The sequence below is a fragment of the Jatropha curcas genome, chromosome 6 (assembly GCF_041381405.1).
Source record: "Jatropha curcas cultivar XTBG-Jc1 chromosome 6, XTBG_Jcur_1.0, whole genome shotgun sequence".
In the NCBI taxonomy this organism is placed as follows: Eukaryota; Viridiplantae; Streptophyta; class Magnoliopsida; order Malpighiales; family Euphorbiaceae; genus Jatropha; species Jatropha curcas.
This window is the reverse complement of record NC_143156.1, coordinates 1,704,047-1,721,688: the sequence shown is the minus strand read 5'-3', so window position 1 is coordinate 1,721,688 and position 17,642 is coordinate 1,704,047. Positions and strand designations below refer to the sequence as shown.

General features: G+C 35.8%; 2 protein-coding genes across 3 annotated transcripts; one reads left to right on the top strand and one right to left on the bottom strand.

Annotated features, from left to right (window-relative positions):
• Positions 1-812: 812 nt before the first annotated feature.
• Positions 813-3,618, bottom strand: LOC105628785 (Ribosomal protein L10 family protein). The gene is made up of 8 exons (XM_012210271.4): positions 3,460-3,618; positions 3,184-3,349; positions 2,785-2,875; positions 2,629-2,687; positions 2,294-2,354; positions 1,884-1,974; positions 1,711-1,787; positions 813-1,182 (listed from the first exon to the last, which is right to left on the bottom strand). The coding sequence occupies exons 1-8, from the start codon at positions 3,485-3,487 to the stop codon at positions 1,066-1,068; spliced, it is 690 nt and encodes a 229-aa protein (XP_012065661.1). The 5' UTR covers positions 3,488-3,618; the 3' UTR covers positions 813-1,065.
• A 177-nt stretch (positions 3,619-3,795) lies between these two features.
• On the top strand, positions 3,796-17,621 carry ESP (separase). Of its 2 annotated transcripts, none has more exons than XM_020677214.3 (27): positions 3,796-4,535; positions 5,314-5,491; positions 5,569-5,676; positions 5,833-5,967; positions 6,089-6,591; positions 7,089-7,194; positions 7,313-7,438; positions 8,276-8,569; positions 8,644-8,757; positions 8,914-9,135; positions 9,244-9,345; positions 9,498-9,626; positions 9,698-10,066; positions 10,155-10,244; positions 10,875-11,138; positions 11,246-11,369; positions 11,467-12,249; positions 12,590-12,827; positions 13,058-13,160; positions 13,298-13,495; positions 13,815-13,870; positions 13,953-14,182; positions 14,295-14,523; positions 15,081-15,480; positions 16,153-16,392; positions 16,645-16,732; positions 16,835-17,621. In XM_020677214.3, exons 1-27 carry the CDS (start codon positions 3,868-3,870, stop codon positions 17,341-17,343), a joined length of 6,606 nt encoding a protein of 2,201 aa, XP_020532873.1. In that variant the 5' UTR covers positions 3,796-3,867; the 3' UTR covers positions 17,344-17,621. The 2 variants fall into 2 exon arrangements, with proteins under 2 accessions (XP_020532873.1, XP_020532872.1); XM_020677213.3 differs by having other exon boundaries at positions 9,495-9,626.
• The last annotated feature ends 21 nt before the right edge of the window (positions 17,622-17,642 follow it).

Sequence of the window (17,642 nt, the reverse complement as noted above, 5' to 3'; positions counted from 1 at the left end):
GTATTTATTAGAAAAATAACATTTTTACCAATAGCTAATGAGAAAATAAAGAAATTAATTAAGTAGTGCAATGAAAATAAAATGGATTGACTGTAAAATTAAATTCTAAAAATACAAGTCTTCTATAATGAAAAACTTTTTCATTTCATTTTGTGAAAAATTATTCCTTTTGAGAAACGCTTACAAAAAGATGGGAACTTTTTTTTTTTTTTCTAATTTTTAGTTAGTTACTGATAACTAACTGAAATTTGATTTACTTTTTGCAGTTCATGAGTATCTAGTTATATTATATTTTAACCTCTATGTTTGTTGAAAATTTCAACCGTGCTTTTTCCGTTATGCAATTAGTACATTTGCTTACGATTAGTTTATTTGCAGAGGTTTATATACCATGCATCGAAAGTTCATCATCAATCATATTAATTAGTGGACAGTTATGATTTATATATAACTAATACCCGTTTTACAACAACCAATGGGATGAGTGAGAATAGTAATAATGAATATGTTAAAAACATTAATTAATTGAAAAGGTCATAATTATATATGCTAATTATGAGAATTGTGATTGAACTTTCAACCATTAAACTACAGTTAAGTAATTCAAAACTTTTAACGGCATCTTGGTTTCATTGCCAAGGCAATAGGATTCAGAAACACTGCAGAGTAGATGAACGCTTCAAGTGGATTCTAACATGTACGTATTTTGCAATTGCAGAATAGATGGGCCAAACAAGCGCCGATTTTTCATAATCAAATGATAACAATTGCATCGAAATTACGCCCAAAGAATGGGTTGTTTAGATGAAAGATCAGAGAATCATATGGTGGCTATTTCTCCTTCAAAAAATAAAAAAAGAGAAAAAAAATACTCAAAAAATAAAACCCAAAATCAGGTGGCAGCAGCTTACAGACAAAACTTAAAGATTTAAACAACAGGTGCCTTTGATTGACAAAGGCAGAAAAACCTACTTCTGCTTCTGCATTACTTCGCAGTAACAACGCCTATTGCATTAGCTTGTTTTACACATGATTTGGATGGATCTCATAACTATTTTACACAGATTATGCAGACTCAACATCTGACTCATCTACTCCTTCTCTATAAAGCTCAAAATCTTCAGGACTCCATCTGGCAATTAAGTGAAGTTTGAAAGTAGCCATCTTGATCCCCAGTAATCGCTGAACACAAGAATGGATGAACCACAAATCATTTCCTCCAACTAAAATAAGAGATATAGACAAAGTGGATAGCTCCGTAGCAGCCAGTCACAATAACAGCATTTCTAATACGAGTGGCTCAGTAATATGGCAGGTGATAAAGTAGTCATTAGGAAAGCATTGAGGATGACCATGCAACCAAATGTACGCTAGCGATTACAAATATGCATAGCACTGTGTTGAGACTTTGATAAACATTCATAATCAGAGAGAAAAGAATGATTGTAATCCAAGGTGTGAAGACATATACCAAGCATATTAAACCACCAGGTTCCCCATGGAATAAATGGTTGAACATGGAAATTCAGAGCTCAAAGTCATAGATTCTAATCTCTGGAAAGAAATTTGGTCCAAGGCTTAAAGGTTAAAACATCAAAGAGTATGCATACCCAAGGTCTAATACCCCTTGATCACCTAAAAGAAGAATAACTGGCGAGAGAAGAAGAAGAAGAAGAAGAAGAGGAAGAAAACTTAAAAGCTAGAACTAACCAGTATTCGAGCAGACTCAGGTGACAAATGCTTCCCCTCTTCACAAACAACAAAATCAGAAACTAGCTCCACAACACCTGCAGAACGTGATTAATTTGATTGCACATCAGTCGTACAAATTTTACGTGACTGACTCAAAAAAGGAGATCAAGCAACAGAGAGCAATTATCTACCCTTGTTCAACCGAACAGGCATGCCTTGCTTGCGCAAAAAGGGCTCCATCTCATGAGTAAACTGGTCCAAAGGACCTTCCTTAAGTTCTACCTGTGAAACTCAAATACAAGAGAGTATGTCAGGAGATATATCAAACGTGAAGTACAATTATGTAGATAGCTATTATATAATGCTCCTTGCATTATTACACAAAACTCAGCATGTATGCATAAGAATGTGAAATTGTAATAATTACTGGACAGTGAATTAATTATACTTGATATCATTTCTTCTAGGTCAACAAAAAAAAGCACATGCAGGCTTGAATATTCAGTTCTTTGATCAAAGCAAGTCATGCACTCAACATGGTTATACTTGTGTTTTGCCAAATACCAGTGCATAAGTTAATTAATGGAAGAATCTCCTATACCTTTTCTGATGCAATGCTTCCTGTCCTAGCAAAGTCATATTCTTCATATTCATTAAACAACCTGCAAAATTTCAATGAAATAATATAAGTACAAACTGTACTTTCCTCTCTGAGTATACCTAAAAAATGATTATGTCTCCATAAACTCACAAAATAACAAAATAGAAGTCATGAAAGTCATCACAATTCAATTCCCCAAAAAAATAAAAAGAAAAAGAAAACATAATATTAATTTAGAAAAAATTAAAGGAAGAATCATAGTGAGTGTAAGTTAGCAATTTCTCGGTACAACTATTTCTATTTATAAACAGCTAAGAAGCATGATGGAAGGTCACCTTTCAACTTCTTCTTTTGGCAAGTTGGTGAGAAAAAGTCCAGCATCTCCATGCAGAAGCTAAGAGAAATACAGTAAAAGACAATAACTTTCAATTAAGACCAAATAGAAATGACTAAAGAAAATTTTGTTGATTGCAAAAATTAAAAGAGGATACCTTAGAAACTTTGTGAATGCCTGGCCTGATCTCATCAGCAATAGACCGGCCTAACGATACCTGCATTACTTTGTTTGATCCAAGGAAGAATCTGAAGAATTAATCAGAAACAAACCGTGAGCCATTTATGCTCATTTAGTATCATCAGTGCTACCAATATCTAATAACCAATATTTAACACAATGTCTTGCACTGATTTTCTATCTCTCTTTCCTTTTGATCAATTGGATGGCAACAGACCCTCTCCACCTCATAAATCTCCAACCCCATGATGTATCAACGATTCAAAACAATGGCATACAAATTGGAACCTAGTTCTTAATGTTTAAGCAGTGATCAAGATAAAGTAAATAACTTTTAATCAACAAACAGAGAACAGAGATCAGCATAAACACCCACCTGCTGGACGATTTGAGCTGCTCTCTGAACTCCTTGAACTTGAGATTTCTCATGTTCTCAAAAGTAAACACATAAATCGAATTGAATTTTTCTGCCTCTTCTCTTATAGAATTCACAATCGATTCCTTATGCTCTCTTCCCTTTTTCTTAGTTTTTGTCAGTGAAACTGCAAATATCACACAACAAACCCAAAATAAGAAATAAGCAAAAACAGACAACTCGCCATGCTTGCACAGGCATATAGAAATGAAGAACTATAAGGAGAAGAACGTATACCTGCTTTGTTACGCTTAGATTTCGGCATGTTTGGTAATTAAATTAAACGGGAAGGGCAAAAATGGCGGCTACCCTGTCTCTCTTAGCTTCAGCTGGTGTAGAGAAAGTCCCCTGCGAGGTTTTTGAATTTAGGGTTTTATCGCTTGTATATACCTGTCCCGAGGTGAAGGAAGATGTTAAATGGGCCGGGATGGATCAAGCAGTAGTGCAAATGGGCCAATTCTAACTTGGAATTGGGCCGGATTTTCAAGTTCGGATTCAACTCGCCCCGATTCTTAATAATTCACTGCTTTTGAAAAAACAAACCTGTAGGCGGGCTCAATTCCCGCCTTCATAAAAGAAGAACGCTGAGCTTCAGTAACGCTGTTTTCGTTTCTTCTTCCTCCTTCCCTTCTCTGTCTCTCTTCCATGGCTTCTCTCTCAGAATCCAGTCTAATTTCCAAACTAGAATCCTCTACTTCTACTCCCATCTCCTCTTTCTTTTTCGATTACCTTAACCCTTTCTCTGATCTCAAAAATCCCAAAAAATGCAAACCCCAAAACAAAACCCAAGTCCAGACCCAGACCCGATCTCTAGCCAAGCAGTTCCTTCCATTTCTCAATCGCAGCCTTTCAGTTTTACCAAAACGCCTCTCCGATGCCTCAAAATTACCCTCCCAGGACAGTAAGGAAATCCCAAAATTTGTTAATGAACTATTCGATATCTACAGTTTGTGTTTAGATTGTTTGGAAGTTGTATCTTCACAGCTTTCAGGAAAACCTTACATGATGAGTGTACAGAGGTTAAGGTTAGTGTATTGCTTGGAGACTTGGGGATTGTATAAAGAAGCAGAAAATGAAGGGTTTAGAGTTTTGGGGAGACTTAGAGATTTGGGTTTCGAGGAAAAGAAGAAGAAGGAAAAAAAGTCAGGGAAGCTCCTGCCAAGCGCAGCGGAGAATGGAGATCTGGAGTTCGCGAAGTTGGTAGTTGAGTTGGTAGTGGTCATTGTTAAGTGTTTGGCATTGGGGCAGAGTATGGATGGAAGGGATTATATGAGAGTTATTGGGTTGGTGGAGGAGGTTACACCATGGTTCAGGTATGTTGAATTTTATCTCTTAAATGGAGTAGATGGACAATAAAAAACAAAATAACCAAAGGAGAATTAGGTTAATTTCAAGTTACTCGAATTTTGTTAGGTTTGAGATATTTTTTAGTGCATGCTTTGGCATTTGGGAACTGTGGGAAGAGAAATGTAATAAATTTTGCGATCTTATGAATTTTGTTGTTTTTTTTGAACCAAGAAAGGGGGGATGGCTAACTGCTGAAAAGCACAAAACAATAAATTGCTAGAAGATAATGTTGCATGTAGCTCTGCTGGTGGTTATGGTGTTTGGTTTAATGGATTTTGTGCATTTGGGCTGTTTGAATACTTAGGAACAGTTTGCGCTTTAATAGTTACATGGTAACGATATTTTTCTGGAAGATGTATTGAAGAAAGCTTTTGGTTCTATTGGAAATGGTAAATGTTTGAGGCATCACTTTAAGAAAAAAGTGGGAAAAAGCCAGAAAAAAAAATGTTTGCTTCCCATTGTTTGCTTCCAACAAACATAGAACTCTTAATTTCCTACTGCGCAGCTATTATTTTGTAAGAAATTTTCTGTTACTAAAGGCAACTATTGAATTGATTTTAGGTTTAGCATAGTTATGCTTTATGATGTCTTATGCAAAGCATAGCATAGATGGGTTCTCACTGAATGCTTGATGGACTGATGGGTGCATAATTTCATCATTAACTGTATGGGAATACGTTGAATGGTAGCTTGACTTGGATATTTAGATTACTGATTATATAATGATACATTTGAATGTTTTAGGGTGTTAGATGCCAATGCATGTGAGAAGTTGCATAGGGTGCTTGTAACATACCTTGGCAAATGCACTCTGTTTTTGGTTGGGGATTTAACAAATTTTGATGGAGATGTAGTCCATGCTTTCTGTGTGACAACATTGGATGAGTATGCCAAGTCATCCTTGAAAGATCAAATCTACAAGGTAATATTTGCTAGATTTTTGCCAATGAAATTTCAGAGGATCTTTTTTTGTCTCTGTAATTGGAGCTTTGCTTGCAGTATTCCCGCCGGATCTGTTCCTCTCTCTTCTTGCTTCAAGATGATAGGCCTTCAGTTGTCATTGACACGTTAAAATGTGTGTTGGACTCCCTTGCCTGTAAGTGCAAGGTAATGCAAGTAGATTTACCTTTCAAGACTGGGAAAATTCTAAACAGCTGTTTCCTAAATGCCAGTAAATGGATTCTGGGAATTATGTTGTTTACTAGTGAATCCAGAAGCAAAATACCTTCTTTGTCCTATTGATAAACCCTTTGATTTTGGCAGGTTGAAGGACAAAATTGGGGAATAGAATTTGTTGAACTTGTCTCTTATTGTGCCAATAAATGTCGAACTGCAAGTGCAATATTTGGTAGTACTGTTGCAGAACATCTGAATGACCTAGCTGATGATTTCTGTCCGGTATCATGTTTAGATCATTTGCTTATTTAGCTTCCATCTGTTGCATACATTTGCATCATTATCTGGATGAGGATAAATATGAAATATTTGTACGTTCACTACAAGTCAATTCTTTTGGCAGGTTTTGACACCACTGGATATGATTCTCAGGCTTTATGCTATTGGATTGACCTTAACTGATTGTGTTATTAAGTCCAAAATTGGTGACATCACATCCTCCAAAGGTGCAAAGAATGAATCCGCTGTTAGTATTTTAATTGCTGATGGAGTTAGGCTTTGCAATTTAACACCTCTGCTTGGTTCTTTGCGAAGTTACTTTGATGTTGGAATTAGTGAGAACTGTGTTCCAGGTGGTGTTGAATTCAAGGGTTCTGCTGGTCTATTGTGTTCACAGTTGGATTTTCATCATGGGACCTCTTTAGGTTGCATACAGAAGGATAGAAATGTTTATCTGCTGGGCTACTTAAATGCATTGAAGTTCTTATGCCAGCCACTTGCTGAACTAGTAAACTTGGATAAAAAACAAATTATTGCTGAAGACATTGTAGCATCTGTTTCTACTTTGTTGTTAAACATCCAAGAAGCATTTGATCAGTTTTTTGATGTTTTCCTATCTTTGCACAGGTAAAGCAACTATAATATATGATGCCTTCTGTGTTTTCCTGTAATCGATAGACATTAGGCTGCTTAGCTAGAAAGTGAAATCTAATATCGTGCATTTCATTTTAATTTTTGTGCTCTTGGATGTTCTCTTTCTTAATTGTAAGTACTGTTTCTTTTGCCTGTTCATGCATTAAGTCATGAAGCCTTGGGCATGACATGTGGTAAAGTTGAGTGAGATAAATAACATCTAGATCTGCATTTACTGCTGAGACATCTTTGGCCTCTTTTTTTGTTTTTTAAGGAAAAACAAAGGGCAATTATTCTTAGTTTTCAAATATTATAACTTTGATAGGTCAATCCTTGAAAATTAAATTTTGAACTATAATATGTTAGCTCAGTGCTGAATTCATTATCAAGCCTACTTATATTTCAAAATGGTGCTTTTTTTGATTATGTACAAATTGGTAGCCAAAGTGCTCACTGAGCATTTTCTGACATTTGCCTGTATAAGCATGCAGTACAGCATCTCAAAAAGAGGGAGATGATTTTAATGAGCACAAGATTATTCTTAGCATTTCTGTTGCTGCCTTTACTCTCTCCATCAGAACAAAGCATAAATTCCAGGTTGGTATTCATGTTCTATAATATTCAAAAACTCAAACTACAAGCTCTATTCACTTTTGGAATGCAATTTGCTCCAAATTTTATATGTTGCTAATTGCCTTGCCCTTTGTTGTTTCAGAGGAATGTTCAGCTGATTAAGCAAATCATTGCCGCAGAATGGATTCAAACCCAGGGGCTGAAATATATATTTGCCTCTCTTTACAATCTCGGTGTACATTTATACAGAAATAAGCAAGAAAATGAGGTATTTTCACTATATGTGTGTATGGATGTATGTATATTTGTGAATCGAAATTGGATAGCATGTGCAGTGAATATGGTTCCTTTCTGCATGATCCAGATTTCTCTTTCTTCATTTAATTGTATTTTGTAATGAGTTGTTTTGAACTTTTAACTATAATGAGTTTATTCAGTGTGAGGTTTAAATCTAATTTAAAGCTCCTTTTGTTAAGAAAAACATTTAGGATGGAAGATTTGATCATGTTACCTTTATACAATACTGCTGTACTTCTCAAGGTTGTTGTTGTTTCAAGTTTGAAGATGTTTGTGAAGTGTAGGGTACCATAAAATGGCTATTGTGCTTCTCTTACTGCAATTTCAAATTTTGGCTTCCTCTACTTTGCTTTGCAATTGCTCATATAGATGTAAAAATCAAGGATCGATTCACTTAGTCCTCCTTGTCATTGATCTATGTAATTGGAAAATTGCAGCTAAAGTCCTCTCTGGACATCTTTTTTAGTTCACATATTTGAAAAGGGAACAATGCCTCCCAATAAGATGTTCCATTTGTTTGAAAGTGGTTAACAGAAGTTAGGTTTAGAATGAGAGTGATTAAATAAATGCAGATGGATCATCAGGGAGTGCTGGATTTGAGGTATCAAATAAAGGATTGAAATTAGAGAGGTTAGACATTTATAATTTTTATTGATTGAGGGAAATGTATCATATAGATAATTCTATACAACAACATACATGCATGTAAATTTCCTATTCCCCTAAACTCACTTGAAAGTTTTGAATTCTTTTACTGTTTAATATTTTTTCTTTCAAAACCTTCTTTTTGTTGTTTTTACTTTTTCAGGCTTCAAAGGCATTAAAATTATCTTGCACAGCATCCTGGTCTTATGTCACGCGTCTATGTAAAATGTTTATGTCCAAGTCCAAAGGGTTAATTGGTGATCATTCTGAAGATGCTATTATAGATTTTGTTACAGAGACATGTACACGAACTGCTTTTCTTTTGGATATTCTTTATCAATGTGGCAGTCACAAAGTGAAAAAGATAATTGTCAATAGTCTTGAAAATTGGTCCGTTGCTGAAGATTTATTTAGAAGATTACCAGCTCCTATGACTTTGGTGAAACAATGGGTGAAGGTTGCTTCTGAACACATTTAAACCTCCAGTATATTTTGCTTGTTCTGGAAATCTGATTGTCATTTAATTTTCAGATAGTATGCAAAAAGAATAAGAACTTGGAAGTGGATGATAGTGCTCCAACATTATATTATTTGCTGTCATCTTCTGTGAAATTGTCAAAAGGGATTAGCAAAATTTTGCAGCAGGTTTGGCCTTTGTAATGCTTTTCTTTTGACTTATTCTATTATTTTGTTTTTTTCTGCATCTTTTTATCAGATTTTGCTGTTCGTATATACTTGTGACTGTTGCCTTTTACTATTCCCTTTCTCTTCCCCAACATTTCTTTTTTCAAATGTACATAGGAGCTTCTCGCATATGAAGAAATGGAAATCATGTATCCTGAACTGTGCCAGAGAATGCAAAATGAAATAATAGATATTATCTTGCAAAATGTATACGTCACACAAGATAGTTATTTAGAGAGAGCAAGAATTTTAATTAGAAAAGGACGAGCATTAAGGACCCACGGGTTTGAAGGTTCAGAGGACTGTGTTCAGTGTTTGTCGGAAGCCATATCTATAATCGTGAGTTATTTAGTCCTACCGTATGTTTCTTTACTCCATTTTTTTCTTGTTATTAATTTGATATACAGAGTTGAGCATGTGACTTACTTGAGATAGTCGTTGAAACAGAATGGTGAAAAACGTAGCCTAGGAGCTCCATCCTGCCATCAATTAGCTGTGGCATATTGCCTGCGAGCACTGTGCATCCAGGAGGCTGAACCAACCTCAAAGGTGTTTATATCTTACAAGGCTGGCTAGTCTCCAGAGTTTACTTTAATGATCTTAGGTGATTAGTTTATATGTTATGTAAAAATGAAGAGGAAGCTCCATATTTTTACTAAATGTTCTCTCTTTGTTTTTTCTTTTATTTTTTTTTCAAGCAGCAAGTATTTCAAGATATCAAAGCTGCCATAAACATATGGTTGGGCATTTCAATTTCAGATGGTAGCAGTATATTGACTGATAGCGTGCTGCCATTGCTGTATAACATAGTTGATTTATTCTCAGTGAAGGTACCTTTTGATCTTGGTTATCATTACAACAAATTTTTCAGCTTAAATTCTTAGTTAACTTTTCTATACAGGGCTCCACAGAGTTTCATCATGACATATATAAGCTGATTATCAGATTATTTGAACAAAAAGAATTGCCACTAGAGAAGTTCTTGCCAATATTGTGGGAGAGTAGAAGACTTAGTCATGCTCTTTGTGTTTCGCCTGTATCTGATGAATTGCTTTTGAACTTATCAAGAGATTATGGCGAACAATTCAAGTCTGCTGGATTTTGGATGGATTGTCTAAAGGGGTTCCCACATTCATTAGTTGGCTTTCAACAAAATTTTTCCTATTTATTTTCAAGTGTTCCCTGTGGCTCATGTAATCATGAAACTTCTTTTCAATTGGCTATCACAGTTGACGATGTTAAACAGGCTGTTCATGAACTCATTTCAAGGGTACGATCACCAAGTTCATTAATTTCTAAACTTCTTAGTTCATACAAAATAATCACTCATTCATTCATTTCTGTTTCTCTCTTTATAGGTACCCATGACCAGTTGTTCTGTTTTCTTCGCTGGGAACCTTTACTACGATTTATCTGAAAAGCTCACTGCAACTGGGCATTTATTTGAGGTAACCTGTTTCATTTTCTTATTTGGTAAAATCTCAACTTCTTAATTCCCTATGACGATTTGGTTCTATATTCACTGGATTTGGATAATGTATGTGACTGGAAATTTTTCTAGAATATGCTATAATGCGCCCTTTAGCTTGTTTGGTGTAGATTGATAGTAAAAATTTTGCTGTCAACTCTACATATTTTTATGAAATAAGTGTCAACGTTGTTTAGTATCCAAGAACATGAGCATAGTGCACATCCTTAAGTTCTTTAGCTTATTAATACTGGAAATGCTTGATAAGATTTTGGAAATCAAATCTGCTGAATGTTTTACCAATTTCATTGTCGGTTTGATCTTGGCCGCACATGCACTTTCTACTTGAATCAAATGGCTTTCGAATCTGATGGATCTCCGTGTCAATATGGCATGTGGCTAAGCCTTCAAATTGGATATTGTTTCTATATGAATGTATGTTCACTTTGTTATGGTTTGAGTTGTTGCATAGCTAGTTTCATTTGTACATATGGGTTTAGTACATAGAAGTAGAACACATGTTGAATTCCTATTACATCTTGATGTAGGTTTTTTTCTTCCTTCTGGTTATGGGTTTCTGAAATTCCACTTTGTTTTCTGTCTCCTACAGGCTCTTTATTATGCAAAAGAGGCTCATCGTTTGCGTACTAAACTCTTCCAAGAGAAATTCACATACTCTGTTGACCAGCAAAATGAGAAGCACATCGAATATAGGGATCATTCTCAAAAGCCTACATATGGTCTTTGCAATCTACGTCTGAACAAATCAATTGTTAGTGAAATGTGGTATTCTGATAGTAATTTGTCTGATTTGGATGCCTGTTATCTTAGTCCATGGAAAGTGCTCCAATGTTATCTTGAAAGCACCCTTCAGGTTGTGTTATCTTTGACTTGTAAGCTTCTGATCTGGGAATTTCATGCATACCCTCTCCGTTCTTTAAAAGCTTATGAATTGGTTTTGGATTGCTCATGCAAATGCAGGTTGGAAGTATCCATGAAAGGCTTGGAAATGGAAGTGAGGCTGAAGCCTTTTTACTTTGGGGGAAAGGCATTTCCTGCCAACAAAGTCTGTCACTGTTTATAGTCGCCTTCTCTTCTGTTTTAGGTATAAAGTCAAGCTTAAGTGCCGTTTTTAGTTGCCTATGGCCATAATTTTGTACTTGTTTAGAATTTGATTTGGTAACTCTTGTTGAAAATGTTAGGAAAACTATATCGTACAAAAAGATGTTGGGATCTGTCAGAAAAGGAAATTCAAAATGCCAAACAAATTTTGGCACATAGTTCCTCTGCTTTTTCTTGCTTAAAGTGCAGATTAATTCTGGAAGTCACTGTTGATCAGCAACTTGCTGATTTATTTCGAAATCGTATTTTTGATGCTACAAGGATTGTTTCAATGGAGATGTTATCTCTTGCTGAAAGTTTGTATAAGTCATCACTTGAAAAACTGAATCTTCCTGTGTGGAAAAACCCTGTTAGTTGTCCCAAAGAAGAGGACGGAATTAGAAATATATTTGCTTGTTCTGATGTGGCTCAGCCAAAAAAGTTGGATTTTGCTTCTACAAGGTCAGGACCAAATGCAAAGGGGAAAGGCAGAAAGTGTAGACAGACCAAGGATACTGCAAGATCCTTATTAAAGGAGCAAACTTCTGCAACTGAACATAATATGAGGCTAACTCGTTCTAGGTATCGTTCTTCTAAAAACCAAAATGCCAACAGTTTTGAGGTTCAACTTGGCCTTTCAAAACAATTCAATGAGAACAATGAGTGTGATTTATTCAATAATATCAACCAAAGGGAGACGTTCTCAGAAATGAATAGCGGCATGGCTGATTTTGGGTCTGAAGTTGCTTGCATTTGTAACAAAATGAAGTGCTGGTTTTGTCTTGCCAAGGATGTTAAAGACTCAGGATCACTGATCAATTTCATATATATGAAATGCGAGCTTGTCCGCAGACGACTCTTCCTGAGGTTACTCAGTGGCAGAGGTATGGTTGTAGCTATATATTAACACTCCATACGATCATTTCAAGTATTCTCTTTAACCAAGTCTGTTTGTGTTGAGTAATGGGGCAGTGGCACGATACTTCAATTTTGATTAAAAAATTTCCCATTTCACTCATGGGTCAGGTCATTATTTAAGAGTAGTTTATGCTAATCCCAAACAGTGAAAAATGGCTAGAGATAGGAGAAAGCAAAGAATAAATTCTCACTCTGGAATTGAAGGATATGAAGTTTTTGATATTTAACAATTGCTTTGTGTGAGCATTTGCAGCAGCGTCTCCTCCATTTGGATTTTCTTTTAACGATTTATGTTCTAATTTTCAGGAAAATGCCTTGATATTCATGGTCAAATCCATGAAGTCCATGAAATTATTCTGCAAAGTATCTCTGTTGCAGTAAGCCAAAATTCATTCACCCAAACTTATTCTACAGTTTCTCTCACTTTTTTGCTTGATTTGGTTGAGAGAGAGCTATGCGGCGATGTATTTGCTATTGAGCGTGCTGCTTTACTTTACAACTTATGCTGGTTCTTTTTGAAGAGTTACAGTTCAAAAGACAGCAGGTATTTGTTTGATCAGTACATTCATCCTTTACATCATTATGAAAGCATGTTTGTCAAAGACGAACACTAATTCAAGGATGCATTGATAGGTCCTTTTTTTGCTCTAAGCTTCTAATGTGAACTAATGTCTAGAAGTGAGCAATGGTCTTCATACATGCTAATATCAACTGTAGAACTTCTCTTTCTGGATAATTGATATGTTTCCTTTTTCTTGATTGATTTTGCACTAGGAGCATTTGCTGCGATCTGTCCCACATTCAGTTCCAGAAGATAGTTTCTTGCTTGAAGCTAGCCTTTGTGCTCTCCCGTGAAGTTCCTTTACTTTTTCAGAAGGTCATCCTTGTCTTGCTTTACTATGTTATAATTTACTTCTATTTTCACTTGTCTTAACGTTACCTTAGTTCATATCTTGCCCTTCCTTCTATGTTGTTATACATTATTGATATTTGAATAATCATATGAAATTGCAGGTTTCCAGATTGCTTTCTGTTATTTATGTTCTTTCTTCCTCAAGTGAGCTTTTTTCTTTGCCATCTTGTGGCAAAGTGCTCTCTGAAAGTCACTGGGCTTCCTATTTTCATCAAGCTTCACTTGGTACTCATCTTACTTATCAGTTCTTTACAAGCATCACAGGGAAACATAAAGCTGAAAGGCTCATAGCTAATCAGGTATATTTGCATGCTTATTGTTTCTTCCTTTCTTTAGTTTGAATTGCTCTATAGATTAAATATCTTCTTGAGAGATCCTGTTGAGTGATGAATAATTATTCTCCTAAGTTCCTTTGATATTTTTTTTTTTTTTTTTTTTTTTTGGTTTTATTTTCTAATCAATTTGATTTGGTCTCACTGTGCTGTAGCAAGGACTGAAGGGAAGGATTAGTGCTTTGACTTCTATTATTGAAGAAATATTATGACAGTTAATAACAGAATATGAGTTATTTGAGGGATGGAGTGTTTATTTATTGATGTTTTTTCCTTCTATCTGCAGGCTTTACTAAATTCTGGCGCAACAAACAAAGAAGCAGAAACATGTAACTCGCCAAGGTTTCAGCTGTTACATTTGCATAATGAGGCTTTCCATGGTTTAAAACAAATTCTGAGTTTTCTTATTTTCTTTGTGCTGCAGGCTTGCACCCAAGTCTCTTCAATTTCTGGAACAATTTGTGACAGAATTTTTTTTGAACCTTCCTTGCACGACAGTCATTTGCATAAGTTTGATTGAAGGTCCTTGTGCAACTTTATTACAAGAACTTCTGAAGTATCCTTCATGCGTCCATACATGGATGCTGTTGTCACGTTTGAATTTTAAGAACCAACCTATTGTGATGCTTTTGCCATTGAATGCAATTTTAGAAGGTACTTTGCATAGATATAAACGGATAAATTGATTTGTGAAATTTATACACATCCATTTGTGTGCATAAGTTATCTCATACAGCATAGTTAATAATCGATGAAAATTTATCAGAAGCTTCAGATGATGATGAAGACTTTTCAGAGAGAAATGGCTTGGATAAACATTGGCATTGTCCCTGGGGTGTCACTGTCATTGATGAAGTTGCACCTGCATTTAAACTTATATTGGAGGAGAATTACTTATCCTCATCGATATTTCCTTTAGAGGACACCAAAGAAAATAGAACTTTATGGTGGATGACGAGAAAGAAGCTAGATTGTCAACTTGGTAAATTGTTGAGGTAGTTATCTCAAGTCAACACGACTCAAAAAATTCTCAGTATGAAATTAGTTTTCTATATGCCTTTACTTCGTATTGTATGTTCTGGTTTCTTTTGTATGGCTTAGATGGGTGTGGTAAGATGATATGGGATGGAACACTTTCCAACATCCAGTGATCCATCTTCATAGTTAAAACCTAAAATGAATCATTCTTGCCTAAGCCGGATTCATGAATACGGTATACCAGTTTCATACAAGAAATGTCACTGTATAAGTGGGCCTTATCCCATGTGGGAGTAGTCTCACGTATGGTGGGATCTATCCCATGTCATAGCGGTTCACATGGACCCGATCTAGGCAAGAAATTTCAAGTTAAAATACGTTTGTTTGGTTCTAATTGATTAAGTTTGTTGGAGGTGGAAATTTTTTTTTTATTCCTGACCTCTTATTAGACTTAAAGAAGTACGTTAAATATGGCACCTTAATCCATTCATGTATCTTTCTGCTGCTTTAGCATAATCCAGTTTTGCTCACTGATTTACTTGGTGCTTAAAGATTTCATGCATTTTATGGTCAGGAAATTAGAAGATATATGGTTCGGTTCTTTGAGGCATGTGCTTCTAGGAGAATTATCCAATCACAACCACCTAGACTCAGTGCTGAAGAAGCTGAAGTGCAATCTTAAATCCAAATGCAAAGTGGATATAAATGAAAGTTTTCTCAAAGTTACTCTTGGAGCTGGAAGATGTGCATTAGATGGAGAAGTATGTGTTTCTGACTTGTTATCGTTGAGAAAAGGTTGCTTCATTGGGAAAGCTCTATATTCTGATGGAAAAACTCATGAGGACAACAAATCTGAAGGAGTTCGGAAACTGCCTGACTTGGCCATCCAACTGCTCTCTGAGGCTGTGAATGAACTTGAAGAGGACTCTGTTAACAGAGAACCTGTAATTTTGGTGTTGGATAGTGAAGTGCAGGTGGGTGTGCCCTTCTGGGTTTTGTTTTCCACTCATCAAATTCTGAGATTAGTCTTACTTATTTGTATAAATGCTTTGTCTCTCATTTAGGCATAATAGAGGCTGAAATAGTATCTGTCTGGGTTGGTTTAGTTAAAAAGTAAAGGCTCAATTTTGAAATTTTTGCATTGGTAATTGTACAGTTGATTTGCTTACATCAACTGAGAAATATATCGCATAAACTAGCATATAGAGACCAAGATGGAGGACTTCGGAACTGATCCGACTGTGAACCTCTGGTTCTAATATACCCAAATTGCTTTCCAGCTTTTGCTAGGACTTTCAAATGATTGATTGTCTTATGAGGGCTTTTTCTATCACCAGAATGTTTACCTGAATAGTGCATATCTAAGTAATTCCAGGTGTTAGCATGAATGAGAAATGACATGCTCAGACTGATTATTTTATGTTTTCATTAATCATTACCCATGGTTTTTCACAGATTGAGAATACATTTCACTTTTTAAAGATGTTGTCTTTCCTTAGGTTAGCAAGGTGATTTACTAATTTCACATATTTCCACATCAAGCCAACATTTGACATCGACTCTATTCATTTGGATTGGATGAGATTTCACATTCTTCTTTTTTATTGTTATTGTTATTCATTTAAGCTGATTATGACTACATACAGATGCTTCCATGGGAGAATCTGCCAGTTCTTAGAAACCAGGAGGTCTATCGAATGCCTTCTGTTGGCAGCATCTGTCTGACACTTGATAGAAGCTGCAACCATCAAGAGCAAATAGGAAGGATAGTTTCTGCTTTCCCTGTCATAGATCCGTTGGATGCATTTTACTTATTGAATCCCAGCGGTGATCTAAGCAGCACCCAGGTTGAGTTTGAGAACTGGTTTAGAGATCAAAACTTTGAGGTAATTTCTGTTCTACACCATTTTAGTCACAGAAAAAAGAACAACAGGAAGTTTGTATTGTGAACTCAGTGCTAGTCGTCTCTAGCGCTGTTGTAGCAAACAAACAGGGACCTATTCACGCTTTCTTCTTTTTCTTTCTCTTCTTTCCTTTTTGCCCTTTTGAAATTTTGAAGGTGATTAATATTTAGGTATGTGTGATTCAAGATTACTGAAGTATTTCTTCTAATGATACCCATTAAATATTTGATTCAGGGGAAGGCTGGATGTGCTCCTACTGCTGAAGAATTGACTTTAGCCCTAAAAAGTCATGATCTGTTCTTGTATTTTGGCCATGGAAGCGGTATGCATAATCTCATGTGCTAATGCACTGAATCACATGATTTTTTTTTTTATTATTCTGCACTCATCTTGAATTACGTGTAATATACTTCTGGTGGTACAGGAGCTCAATACATTTCTCAGCAAGAGATTCAGAAGCTGAAAAATTGCGCTGCTACCCTTCTGATGGGATGCAGTAGCGGTGCGTTGTCATTAAATGGCTCTTACATTCCACAAGGTACTCCCCTGTCCTATCTTCTAGCTGGCTCTCCCATCATTGTTGCAAATCTCTGGGAAGTCACAGACAAAGATATTGATCGGTTCGGGAAGGCAATGCTTGATGCCTGGTTGAAGGAAAGATCTAGTGATTGTTCCCAATGCAATTTACTAACAAAAGAATTTGAGGCCATGAACTTGAAGGGACAGAAAGTTACTACTAGGAAGAAGGCACAAACAAGAAAAGAATCTGAAACTTGTGATAGTGAGTCCTTAAAGAATTGTTGTAATCATAGAGCCAGGATTGGATCATTTATGAGTCAAGCTCGGGAAGCTTGCACACTCCCTTTTCTGATTGGAGCATCTCCAGTTTGTTATGGTGTTCCTACAGGTATAAGGAGGAAGAAGGATTTGTAGCATTATTATTTGGCCATATTGACTTGGATTTATTTTTGAGGTCCTTTGACAACATTAACAGCACAACTGTACCAGAAAATTTAGCTGACATCCACTGATAGGTCTTTTTATGTGAGATTGCAATGTTCCTCAATCATTCCTTCTGTAATACGGATGTACATTTTCGACAAGTGTATGTCTTCTTTCTCTGTCGTGGCAAGCTGAAGAATGTACGCCTTGTATATACTATTGAATAATCTAAAATTCAATCTGAATTCTAGCAGAATCTTTCAATTTTAGTATTGAGGGTAGTTGTAAAA